The following is a 13,534-nucleotide window of genomic DNA, read 5'->3' as shown; positions in this document are numbered from 1 at the left end:
TTTGAAAAATTCAGACTGAGATGCAAACAGCTAGCAGTTGGCTGTGATCTTTTGTGGTGTTTTACTTTAAAAAGGTGTGGTCTTCCAATATCGCCTGTTTCAAAACTCCACAGGGGACATTTTTTTCCCCCCTTGTCAGACAGCAACACCCTTCCGTGATGCAGTCTAGCTCGTAACCCATCTGCTTGTGGGCAGTGATGTAAATGTACCAGCTGCCTCTGAAGAACCACTCTGAATCCTGCAGGAGGCAGGTCTCTTCCCTGAGCATCGCTCTCCTCTGCAGCATAAGTCACTGTCTCGCCAACCACGCTGTGCTGTCCCTAAACCCTCACATCTACCCATCCGAGAATCAGATCAAATAATCCTCTTACAGGTCAATGATTTTTGCAGTGTAGCTTCGTTTAAGGGATTTAAGCTTGATTCATAATGTGCTACCATTGCGTTGAAATGGAAAGGCTCGCTTAGAAGGGGCTTGGCTGGCACAAAAGCTTCACGTTGTGTGTCCCACCAGCACGGAGAGAGAGTGGGAAGGAGGAAACCTAGCAGCAGTGCCAGCCCTGCACTGAAAATGAAGGCTCTCCTGTTACTGGTCCTACCTTGGCTAAGTCCTGCAAACTACATAGACAATGTGGGCAACCTGCACTTCTTGTACTCTGAGCTGTGAGTACGCACAGTCGCGCCGGCGTCGTGCTCTCTGTTTGTCTGTCTGTCTCACCCGAGTGGTGGGAAGGGGCTTCCACGAGGGTTATGGGGGGTCTGTCTGTCTGCCTGTGTGTCTATGAGTTTGTATGTGCAAAGAAAATCCTGCAACACCTTGCCAACAGCTTCAAACTGTGCTGCAAACTAGCTGCTTCCCATCCAGAGGGCTAATAATAGCAGTGTGTCCCCATTGCGTTCTGCTTTGGAAGCAGCTGAGACACAGAGTGAGGCTGGCTTTTTCCTTATCAACTTGCTTTTCTGTGCTGGTATTTTTGATGGTTGATAGGTTTGTTTGTTCTCATTGTTTTTCCATTTCCAAATCTGTGTCTTGTCTTTCCTTCCCATGAATAGCTTTGTAGGGGAGATGGGCACAGAGGAGGGCATCAGGATAGCCACCCCCGTAGAGCGCTCTGTGTGTACATGCACAGTGTTGTGTGGGTAAAGCTGCGTGCCTGTAGCAATACGCTGAGAAGCCTTTCACCAGAAATAATTCACTTGAGACAGGAAAGAAATTTCCCAAATTTGTGTTTTTGCCCGCAGCAGAATGTTATTTTCTCTAAATGCAAACGTAGATGTAGTAATCCATGCATATATCTTTGTCCTAAAAAAGACAACAAACAACCGCTAACAACCCCATAGCTGATCTCTCCAACCCATAAAATAAATATTCTATCATCTCTAAATGATACTAGTTTAATTTGTTCTTGAATGTTATTGGTCTAATTAATATGGCTCTTATAATTAGAAATAGATATTTCTTCCAGTATGTTTTAATTAATTATGTTCTGTTTGTGTTTAAATATATGATATACTACAAGATGTTCCTGGAGGTAATGAATGAAATGGCTAATTCTGCTCAAAAATGAAAAATGACTGCATTGTGCCTACAATAGGCATGTTTTAGTAACAGTTGTAATTAGTACCAATGAGACAAATTTCCAAATTATTTTGTCTCTACTGTCAGACAAAAATAGCAGTATTTTGCAGAAAAACAAAGTCCCCTTTTGAGATCCTTTTGTGATATGCATGGCAGCTATTAATAATTTAGTCACACTGCCTACAACCACTCAGGATTCCTGTGTGCCATAGGTGTTTTTAAAACATTTAACAAATCTGGCACCGAGGGTTGCAGCTATGCCCTCATTTTAATTTACTGGCATTTTACTTAAACACATGAATTAAAAAAAAAAAACCTCAAAAAACAAAAAGAAGCAGCTAAACCAAGCAGGCTACAGGAGCAATCAAGCTCAAAACAGAGCAGATGAACACTTTTAATGGAAACAATGGCATCTGGAACATCTAGTTTCCACGAAAACAAACTGATGAGATTAATCAGAGCACAGGCACAGATGCAGCCTACTTGCATTTCTTGGGTAATTCAGGTTCACTGATTCTCCCAGGGTAAAGGGCTACGATGAGCAGTAGCGATTCATCTCTTATTTATTTACCCTTCTAACCCACAGAGATGTTGCTCTCACTGATGTCAGCAGTGGCTCCTGAGTGGGTGTGGGTTGGGGCTTGGACGTGCATCTTCAGTTGTCAGCAATGGGAGATGAACGTCCCCTCCCTGGTGCCCAGCTCTGGATGTTACCTGGTGCTGGGAGCCAGTGCTCAGGACCTCACACACTGCTCCATCTCTGGCTGAGGCAGTGGGAAGCAGGATTTGTTGTGGCTGACAAAATCCAAGAGGATGCCAGGCACTTTGAGCTCATTTCAGGATTTCTGCTCCACATATATTCGGTGCCTCTGGATGCTGCTGGATGCTGAACAAGACACTGATGTGTTAATCTGTGGGGTGGATCCAAGGTTCTTTTTAATAGCAGTAGTTGAAAGAGAAAGATACTATTTTCATTTCTGTTTAATTGGTTTATACATGTTGCAATCTACAGGTTGCTATTGTGGTTGCTCAGGCACTTTATGTGGGATGTTTTTCATGTAAAGTTTTATGAGGGGGACAGCATGGGCACTGGTGTCCAGGACACCCTTGCACCTGGTAGCAGAGGTTTACCACACCAGCCCTTTTGTGCCCCAAAGTAGCTTCATAAATCCATTCCCACGAGCAACTGAAAAGACACTGATATGTATAACATATCTGACAGTTTGCTCCATGGCTTGAGACTAGATCATAGTAAGGGGAAAATTTCTTTTCTCATTATCACACTGTTTTTCGTTGCTGGCCAGTACAAATACTGGCCTCAGTCTGGACTCATTATTTTGTTGGCTGGCAAACACCAGAGATGCCAGCCGAGGAGGAGGATAGGGATGGGGAAGTGTGAGTGACAAAGGAAAGGCTGGAAGAGCACTGGGGATGTGGTTGCCATCACTGCTGCAGGCATAAGAGAAAGCATAATAGTGCTGGGATTCATACTGCCCTCCTGCTCATACAGTCCATCTCTTCTCTCCTACCCCATTCAAACAAAATTAGGTTATTTGTGTTGCCCTAAAGGGGTTTGCTTTAGTTTGAGGGCATTTTTTCTCACAAGTGTGGAACATGGGACTTGGGGAATAAAGATTGCAGTATAGCCCAAAGCCCATCTGGGGATGCAGGCTCTGGAATCTGTCTGAGAAATTAAGAGGAGACCTTAGGAGACTGGAAGAGAAGAAATGAAGTTGAAGAAAGTCTGTTCAGACCTTTACACTTCAGCTGGGAGCCACCTGGGTAGGAAGGAGAGGTGTGTGGATGTGTTGCAATGGCATTTGATGGGACAGTTGTTAGCATGCTGCTATTTTTAGTTTTCTATTAGAAGCCTGATAATTATAGGTATTCTCAGCAAGCAGATATCTATCTCTTCATGCGCTCTGTTGCCTGCACTAAAACCACTTCCTTGCCACTGTCTGTTGTTCCTCCCCTGCCTTCAGCAAAGATCTCAGCACAGATGCTCTTCTTGTCCTTCCTCTTAGCCAGCTCCTGAGGAGCAGCCAGTTGTAAACTGGTGCGCTCACTCCTGAGGAGAAGCACGTGGAAACACCTGGCAGGACAAGAGGAATCTGTGAGCCTCTAGGAGAGAGTGGGGTGTAGCCATCCCAACCCAGTGGCTCTCAGTGTCATAAGGGTCTGCATGGGTCTGGAGAAGACCCCAGTTCGGGGTCTGTGCTTTCTCTTTTATACCCCAGTAAAGCTGCTTCAAAAGGCACCTGCCCTCTCTCTTTCTCATCTAAAATATCTTCAGAAAGGAAATACTTGCCCAAGCATTCTCTTGAGTCAGTACATATTATTCCCCCTGGCTAAAAACAAATAGTGTGGTTGGAGAGGCAGCCCTTGGCCACTGCAGAAAGTTCTCTTGGGGGTGAAAACCTGATGGCACTGCTCATACTGAGAGACACCAGTCTCCATCACCAACCCTGTCACTTCAAATCAGGACCTGTACAGTGGAGTATTTCTCCATAGAAGGATTTTCTGCACTTGGGGCTTAACAAGCCACTTAGAAATAAAATTGTGAGGGGAAGGAGAATGCAAGACTCAGCAGTGTATGGCTTCATCTTTTCCCTCTGAGGACCTCAGTCACGTGGAAAATGTGTGGAGGTTTCCAACCTAATCCTCCTGCAGCACGTGGCTGTGCTGACCCAGCCAGTGCCCAGGAGACTGCTGGGCACGGCCTGTGCTCAGCGCTGTGACAGCTGGGGAGCCCCTGGCTCCAAGGGTTAAACACCTCCTGGCCTCATTGGTGCTGGTAATACAGTAGCTAGATCCACCCCAATAATTTAAATCAAGACATGTTTTAAGGAAAAAACTACTGTTTATTAGAAGGAAATGCACAACCTGCTCCTGCATGTGAAAGATTATTTCATTTTTTCTTATCCCTCTTGGGTTTCATGTGAAACAGTCAAAGGGATCTCGCGAGATTAACTGGATCAAGTTTCTATATTTAACTTCTATATGATAATTACTCTCTTAAATTTCTAAACAGCATGTTGGGAATAGCCAGTAAAATATTGTTTCTTTGTTCATTCAGTTTACAAAGAAGAGAAGCAAGCACCAGCTGTGTCCCAGTGTCCTTGGGCACATTTTTTTTTTTTATAGTAAGCACAATTTAGGTCAAGATATTAGATGTGTCCTCCCAGCCCCCTGCCAGCACTGAGCTTAACTGGTGGCCAATTTATTGAATTTCTTTTCAACTCAGTGGGGAAATTTTAGTCTGTCTTCAGGTCTGTACTTGTGAAATTAGCACAGTTTGTGAGAATTTCTGTTCTAAAAGCAAAAGGTCATCTTACTCTCATCTTTGTATTTTATGTATCTTAGAATTGCAGAGTAATGCTTGGAATTTTAGTACAAATATGGCCTGAAAGCCACCAAGCAGAAGCCCATGTAAGTGAACTGCAAATACACTGTGTTATTCTTAAAAATACAGGAAGAGTTGTAGTCTAAACTCATGGTGCTGACGTGACCCATCTGAATTTCCTGAATCCATTAGATGTTGTTATTCAGGAGTGTTTGATACAGACTGCTGCTGGCACAGGAGGTGCAACAGAAGGCAGTTGTTTCTACTGACTGTGACCATTCTGGGTCTGGTCACGTTTTGGCCAAAGACTCATTTGGACTCTGCCAAATGGGTGGTGTTTTCCTTTTAGCAGCACGTGGTGGGGGGGAGCCTCTCCCCTGCCTTCTGCCACCTCTCCCTTTCCCCACTTGCACATCCCACCTAGTTCCACAACCCAGGCTTGAGAGTGCTGCGTTTTCATGGCATGAGTAAGTGTTACTGGTGAGCGTCATTTTCCCCAGCAGTGTGATTCTAGGTGCAGAAATAGATTTGTCTGGTATGGCTCCAGAAACTAAAAAGCCTTTGAGAGCTTTAAGAATTTGTTGATTCTGCCTGGGAGTGTTGTGTATAATGAAAGTCGTCATTTCAGCTACAATTTGAGGAAGATCCTGGCTTATTCCTTCTGTGCGTGCACCAAACTCTCCTTCACTCACAGCTACCTACACACACTTGAGATTAGAATTAGAATGTTTCCTTTGCTGGCATGTTTTGTCATTGCTGGAGCCTTCTCACACCTTTGGAAAAGGCTGGTGCTGGCCAGTGTCAGTCTCAACAAATACAATTTGTTGCCAAGAGTGAAACTTGAGCCAGCCATAAGAAGTGAAACCCAGCCAAGCTGGAAAGGTAATGCAATAATTATGGTTATTAGAAAGATTTCTTTTAATGAATGAGTTATATCTCAGTTATGTTTGTTTTTTGTGTAGGGTGCTCGTCAGAAGTTTCCTTCCGTGTCTTGCCCATGTAACAGGAGCACGGAGGGGGCAACCCTTAGCCCTATCAGAGGTTGATTCAGGGTTTGGAACAGAGAGAGAAAGAAGCACCAGGGGAACCCTGGAGGGCCAGTGGGGTAAGAGAGAGGTTTGAGGTGCTGGGAGTTGCTGGAGGTTGGTGGTTACTCACAAGCAGCAGACTCCCATTTCTTGTCTGCCATGAAGCCACGCAGGCTGTGTGCTGCAAATCTGGCCGACCTCTGCATCTCTCTGACAATTAACCTAGTTTAGCACTGGCACTGGCAGCATGACAAGGATATTTTTCCTTCAGCTATTTCTCTGACAAATCTGGCAGGACTGGACTGTCCTGTAACACGAGGATAAACACTTCTCTTGTGGAGCTCTTAATGCTTGTCATAGCTTAAATCCTGCTCCAAATACTGATTCAGCTGCAGCGCATCTCCTTTCACTGTAGGGATGCAGAGTAGTAGATCTGAGGACCTTCTTGGGTTTTTTTAAGACTCTTGACCTTTTGGGGAAATATGCTTTCAAGATTCTTTAACTACAGAGGAGCCAACTATGTTCCATGACCTTCTCCATAAACAGAGCTATCATTCAGGAATTAGGACAGATTTTCTGCATCTCGGCATGTGACTTGTGTCCAGACTGCTCCCTGCCCCCTTTACCTCCAAACCATGTTGTGACTGGGTGCACAAGGATGTCAACAGGACAGGGCACAAAAGCACAGGTTTTATAGGAAGACCACTGATAATCTTGGACTAATAGCATAAGATGTGTGACAGTATAGGTGTGGTTTCTTGGGACCTTCTGTTTCAAAAGGAGGGTCCAGGCTGGTCCATCTGTGAACTGGTACCCAAGTGGAAGTATTTGTTAGTCATATGGCATGGCTAAAACCCCACTGCCACAGAAGGATTCCTGGCTTGATGATGAACACTATTTTGGGATTAAAAATATGAACTTTTTTAAAATGCATCTTAGGAAGCTGAATTCACCCCTAGGCCCCAGCAGAGTTGCAGCTGATGAACACTGAATTTAGCCAGTATATCCTTGGGCTTTCTCTAGAAAGTGCTTTTTCTATTCATATAATTTATTAATTGACAGCAGATTCTGAATACAGATTGAAGCAAGTTCAGGAGAAACTTAGTGAAATGGCTAGATATTGCTACAGATGCTGTACAACTTTTGCAAAAAAAAAAAATAATCTGTGAAGTATTCATACCTTCTACATATTGATAGAATCCTAGAGTGGTTTGGGTTGAAAGGGACTTTAAAGATTATCTAATTCAAAGCTCTCTGCCATGGGCAGGGACAATTCCACTGGACTAGGCTGCTTGAAGCCCCAGGCAGTCTGTTCTTGAACACTTCCAGGGATGGGGCATTCCAAACTTCCCTGGGCAACCTGTACCAGTGTTTCACCACCCTCACATTAAAGAATTTCTCCCTAATATCTACTCTAAATCTACCCTCTTTCATCTTGAAACCATTCCCTCACACTATCACTACAGTCCCTCCCCAGCTTTCCTTCCTGTAGGCCCCCTTCAATTACGGAAAGGCCTCTAGATGGCTATCCCAGAGCTTTTTCTTCTGCAGGCTGAACAGCTCTGACTTTCTCCCTCTGTCTTCATAGTCAAGGTGCTCCAACCATCTGATCATCTTCATGGCCCTCCTCTGTACTCACTCCAAAAGCTTTATGTACTTCTTATGTTGGGGGGTAAAGAAATGGACACAGAACTCTGGGGAGGATGTCACAAGATTGGAGCAGAGGGGGAGAATCACCTCACAGTCCTAAGTCCTTTTCTTCAGGGCTGTTCTCGATTCATTCTCTACCCAGCCTATATTTGTGCTTGTGATTGCCCTGACCCATGTGCAGGACCTTGCACTTGGCCTTATTGAACTTCATGCTGTTTGCATGGGCCCGTATTATACAACACATCCTTCCTAAAGGAAAGAGACTGGCCAACAATGAGTAATAAGCCATATTTCTGGGATTTTTGTGTCTCCTTTTTGTTGAATTTCTGTTGACAACACCATCAATCTTTATCAATAAAGTCTTGTTCTTAGCAGTGCAGGCAGACAATCAGAATTGTAATGATCACACATAGACAGCATCTGCTCTGTCATTCATTCTTCTTTTTATGAAGACACTGAACTGAGTATAATGGATACCTAGGAGAGGAGGAAATAATCACTATTGACTCTTCTGCCCTTGTGGAGTTGTCTTGCTCCATAACACTGCTGTGACACATTGCATTAAGTTAGGTTAAGGCAAGATATTTGCAGTTACTGGAGCTATACTAATTTCCTATTTGCCCTTCTACTAACCCACAGCATATTATTTGCCTAGATAATGAAAAATAAATTAATAAAATGTCTTTAGTAGTATAAATTTCAACTGCAAAATTTGACAGTCAGTGTATCACTTTGGGATTTATTTTTCCCTCCTTGACTGTCTTGAAATTATATTGGCAGGATACAAGTACTTTAGGTCAGCAAGTCATTTCATTCGCATGTATGAAACTTACACCTCACTATATATCAGGTACTGCAGTCCCATAATTCACTAGACAGTGTGTAATATTCTTAATATAAAATATAAATAATTTACTAACATCTTAAATAGAGTATGAGAGGAAGCTGACATGCTCTAGGATTGTATTTTCCTGTCTCCTCTACAGAACTTAGTGAACTGATAAGATTAGTAGACTGATGGTCTTGTTATGTTTTGTGTGCTAAGAACAGACTGTATAATTTTTGCAAACATGATTCAGGTATTTTCTTCTCTCCTCCCATATGTAATAAGCATCACTATATGCTATTTTTAACTTTCAGTTAGCACTGGTGATGTCCTCATGTTTTTAACTTTCCTTCCCATGTAAAATGAGTAGGGGAATGGTTTCATAGGAGCATCTGCAGAGGCCACTTCACTTGTGGATTTTATAACACAAAAATATGAAAGACAAAGAAATGACCCCTGTGGAGCTGGATTTTGTAGAGAGAAGATGGACACGATTAACCAAACCTGTCCTGTGACACACAGGAGACTACTGGAAGCAGAGTATGCTTCGCTGCTGCTACCATATGAGGATGTGCAGGCTAATATGGATGTGCAAGGCTGTTTTTCTTGATATGTCTGAGCATCTCCTGCCAAGAGGCTAAATTACAGTCAGAAACAAGCCCCCTGTATGAGGAGCACATGTTGCAAAACAGCCCTTTGCCAAACAGGTTTTGCAGTGGGAGCAGGAATCCCAGAAGGTGATTGTGACTTGCCCTTGTCAACTCTCAAAGGAGCCTCATCACTGGTTCTAGTATAAACATTTGGCACATCTCTCCTTCAAGCATTACTACCTGGTTTTTCATTACAGCAGGACGAGAGCACTGCTGAAGAAAGGACAAACACAATTGTTTTCCAAATGCAGTGTGCATATGCTCGTGTTTCTTTTTTGTTCTTGGCACTGCTGCAATTATGGGGCTCTGTTTTGGGGATGAGTATAGTTGAAAGTGCCATTTGCTGTTCCTTTGCCCCAGTCCAGACTTTAATGGAAATACTGATACTTGTAATATTAGTAAATCATCAATCAGTATAAAAATGCCAAGAAGATCATGCTATGAGTACTTCATGGTAGCTACTGCAGTCCATGTCATCCTCATGCCCCCTTGCTATGACCTTGACCCTGGCACAGGACTGGCAGAGTTCTGCACATCCTGCACTACTTCCAGTTTTGGGAACATGCTGTGTTCTCTGCATCTGCCTTCCACCTGCTCTGTGCTGTCGTAGGTCAAGGGTATGGCCATACAAATGTACTTTCCTTGGTGGTGTGTCTGTAAATTTCCTCAGTGTCCATTTTTAAATTGCATTTAAATTTTGCATACCCTGATGAGTTTTAGTGGACGGAGTGTGCATAGTTTCTAGCAAAGATTCTGCTCCCAGTTTATTCCCTCAGAGGAGATTAAATTCTGGTACATTTTTGTTTTATCCTTCCAAGGCATGAGTGTAATGAAGTCGGACAGTAATGGCTGCTGCATTTCAATTTTTTCCTGCTCTTTTCCCAGTGGTCTAAGCATCTGCAGGTTTGAAGGCGCTTACAGTTGCGGTCTTTATGTTCAAAATATATCAGAAGAGAATAGACCAAAACAGGACAGAACGTTTAATAATAAGATACTGAATGTACATATAAACTTGCACTTAATATGTTGAGTTGATGAAGAAAATAAATGCAAAGTCCCACAGATCAGCCTTTTTTTAATCTATTTGAATACTAATAACATGACGCAAGTGAACAAAAGACATTTATAAAAGGAAGCAGAGACCAAGAAACCCTCTTCTAGAGCTGGTGAATTGTAATTCGTACCAGACACTTCCAAGCTGCATTTGCTCTTGTTTCACCTACCTCACAACACAATCTGCTTGTCTTCCTTTTTCCTTTCCGTTCCCATCTTCAGCAGATGCTTAGTTACATCCCTCATATTTTTGTTATATCAGTATTGCAGAGAGGTTAACAGTCTCTTTCTTAGAGAGAAAATGCATTTCACAGGTTTGTGATGGTTTCCTTGTTTTTTGTTAAGTTCTGATAATCGTTGCTCAGATCTTCCTGTGCTTCATGTCTCCTCAGCTTTTCAAATCCCCAAATCAAATAGTGGCTGACAACCTAAGCAAAAAATACCATAGTGAATTTGTGCCCTGTGGTGCTTTACAACACCAAGAAAACTCACAGCTGACAGCATGAAGGTTTCTTCATCTGTGATGAGAGAGCTCAGTTTGCTTGCTTGTTGGGTAAAAATAACAGTTTGCTTTTAAAGAGGTGCTTATCTTTTTGCAGTGTTACATAAACTCCTGACGCTACCTGCCAAGTGTGAATTTGCTGCTCCTGCTCTATGTATGTTTTGAGAGAAGCTGTGGCTTTGAAATTCTTTAAATAGTAATCTTTCTGTTGGTTCCCTTGACGTGACTTGTAATGCTCAGTCAGTCTCTGTCAACTTCTGTTTTCTTTACACCTCTGCTCTCACCTCTCCCACACTTCTGCTCCCCTCAGTACAGAAGTACCCAGGGAAGCGTGGCCTCAAACATCGCACAGCACGACAGCACCACGTTTCTCGTGTCTGCTGGAGGAGAATGGAACTGGTTTAAAGATACAGGGTGTTCTTGGACACAGACTCCATTGTAACCACTACAGTAAATTCACTGTGTAAAGATCAAATAAGGACTGAGCATGCAGGATGGAGACCACCCATCCATAATTTCGAAGTCACTTGAAGCTGTTAAGTTCAGTCAGTCCATGAACACACACTTCTCCCAGGGCTGCACAAGCCCTGTCCTCCTTCTTGTAGTGATGGTGAGACCCCATCTGCTTTCTTCTCTTGTCTCCAAGCACCTCTCTGGTCTGTGAAACAGTCTGTGAAAGGACTATTTCCTTGAGTGTTGTCTTGTTCCAGGAGAGTAAAGAGGAAAGGGAAAGAGAGAAAATAGTTGACTTGATTTGTCAAGGACCCTTGTGTTTAACTCCAATGGTACTGAGCACAACAAGCCTTGCACTACAGCACTGCAAAAATCTGAGCTGGTTATGCTTCTTATTTTACATTTATGGATTAATGTATGAGTAAACTGAGAATTTAAGCTTAGAGCTTAACTTGAGCAAAACATGAAATGCTGAAAGCTAAAAACAGAGAAAGCTTTATGGATTGACCAGGTTTGGCAAGATTCTCTTTATATTCACTTCAGCAGCCTTGGTGAGCTCTAAACATTTATCTGTTAGACTAAACATAGGTTAAGCCAGGCCATGAAATAGTTCAGTTGTAGAACTGACAGCTAATCAGAATTTTATCAATGGATCCTCTGCCTACTTAAGTTACTACCTGGAGTGAAGTCCATAAAAGAGCAAACTCTCCCACAAAACCCACTGCAAACAGTGAAAATAAAATCAGCTAACAAAATTGGGGTTGTAAGTTCTTCTCCCTCCTATATTGTTCAATTCCTCTTACCTTGTTGATTTGCTTTGTTCATGGACCTTGTCTCTAGCTGCTACTCAGTCTGACATTTCAGTACTCAGGAAGCTATGGAAGATGGAAGCAGTAGCGAAAAGAGTGATAACAACACGCTCATTTTTTTCCTCACTTAGATTAGTTCTATACAAGTATTTTCCTTTGGCTTCAACAAATTACTCTCTTGAAGTTCATTGGAATGAACTGGGAACAAATTGAGGTTTTTGTGTACATGGGGAAACTTCTATTTTTTACACCTAGATAGCACAGAGATAGAATAGTAGAGATAAAAAAAATATTTTGGGGGAAAGGAGTGTCTAACCACAGTGATTTGCACAAGAGTTTTTAGCAGAAACAGCAATTTTAAAAAACAAAATATCCCTTGAGGGTATGTGGGTGAATGAGTTGAAACAATACAAATAAAATGTCATGGACTCCAGCTTCTGCAATCTTCTGTAACAACCCCCCCCTCCCTCCAAAAAAATCATGCCTCTCTGTGAGAGCCTTGTGAAACCTCAGACTCCACTTCTCTCCCTTGTGACAGTGGTAGCTGTGTGACAACAGATCTTTGAAAACTGTGACTTGTGGAGGTTTTTTGTTGAAATTTATCTCCTTGCATTGACAGGCACAAGCTCTATTACTTACACTGACCAGAAAGTCTCTTTTTGGCAGGATGTTTTCAGGAGAGTAGCAGGACTGGTGATAAAGCAGAACCTGGTGATAAAAATCTCACTAAATGGTGAAATCTGCAGCTAAAGGGTAAGGGTGTGGAAAGGTCCCCATCTGTCTGCAGCCTTGAGGCTAGTGCTTGTAAAGGTCATTGCCATCACCACAAAAGGCCCCAAGGATTCTACAGGATGAATAGACTTGCTACCTGACTCAGAAGATGTTGAAGAATCTGAACTGTATAGCTATAGGCTGAGGATGAATCCTGGTCCCCTCTCACCACACCTCTGGTTGACCACTGGAATGGAGACAAGTAGGAATTGTTCTGGATCTCCATTTCACCTCAGTGACCTTGGCACAAGAAAGTAGAGGGGTTTTTCCTGTTGACTGTAGAGAAATTCAGAGCTTACATTTTCAGCCTTCTTCACTGAAAAAAGCTTCTGTGTGGTTTTTTCCTCCATCTCTTTCTGGCAGTGCTCAAGACTGGCATAGGCCTGGCAGTGAATGATATTCCTCCCTCCCTCCCACCCTCACTCACTCTCTCCCTCTGTTCCCATCCTCCCACCTGGGGAGGCCCTGGGCACCAAGAAGAACAGGAGGCAGCCCTGTGTCCACCTGAGAGCTGCCGTGGCTTGCTGTGTGGGCAAACATCAGCAGAATTTCAAAATGACCTTGAGATGGTCCACAAAGGTTTTGCCTCCGAAGGTGCATGAGTTCCTGCAGAGCCCAGGGACAGCATTTTGCTATTTTCTGTGGGCACTGATGGGGTGACTGGCCCTGCACAGACCTTCCCTGAGGTGAGTGGCTTGCAAAGGGGGTCCCCAAAGGTAGTAAAGTGGAGCAATGGGTATAGCCTAAAACTCTCCCACTGACATTCTCTGGACATGGCTGTGACCATGCAGGAGAGGACTGATATGGGGCTATCTCAGAGACAAGCAAGGGAACTGGATCCTGAGTGATTTTATAATTTACATGTTTGTTTTT

At 43.2% G+C, this 13,534-nt stretch overlaps 1 protein-coding gene across 1 annotated transcript in view; it reads left to right on the top strand.

The window, feature by feature from the left end:
• Positions 1 to 568: 568 nt before the first annotated feature.
• Positions 569 to 13,534, top strand: part of LNX1 (ligand of numb-protein X 1) — a 61,233-nt gene continuing 48,267 nt past the window's right edge. Inside the window, exon 1 of the mRNA XM_008491828.2 lies at positions 569 to 660. Coding sequence (XP_008490050.1) covers positions 569 to 660 — 92 coding nt within the window. The remainder of the gene's footprint in view (positions 661 to 13,534) is intronic.

This window comes from Calypte anna, chromosome 4A (genome assembly GCF_003957555.1).
Source record: "Calypte anna isolate BGI_N300 chromosome 4A, bCalAnn1_v1.p, whole genome shotgun sequence".
Classification (NCBI taxonomy): Eukaryota; Metazoa; Chordata; class Aves; order Apodiformes; family Trochilidae; genus Calypte; species Calypte anna.
The sequence above is the reverse complement of the archived record's forward strand: the minus strand, read 5'-3'. Positions and strand labels throughout refer to the sequence as shown.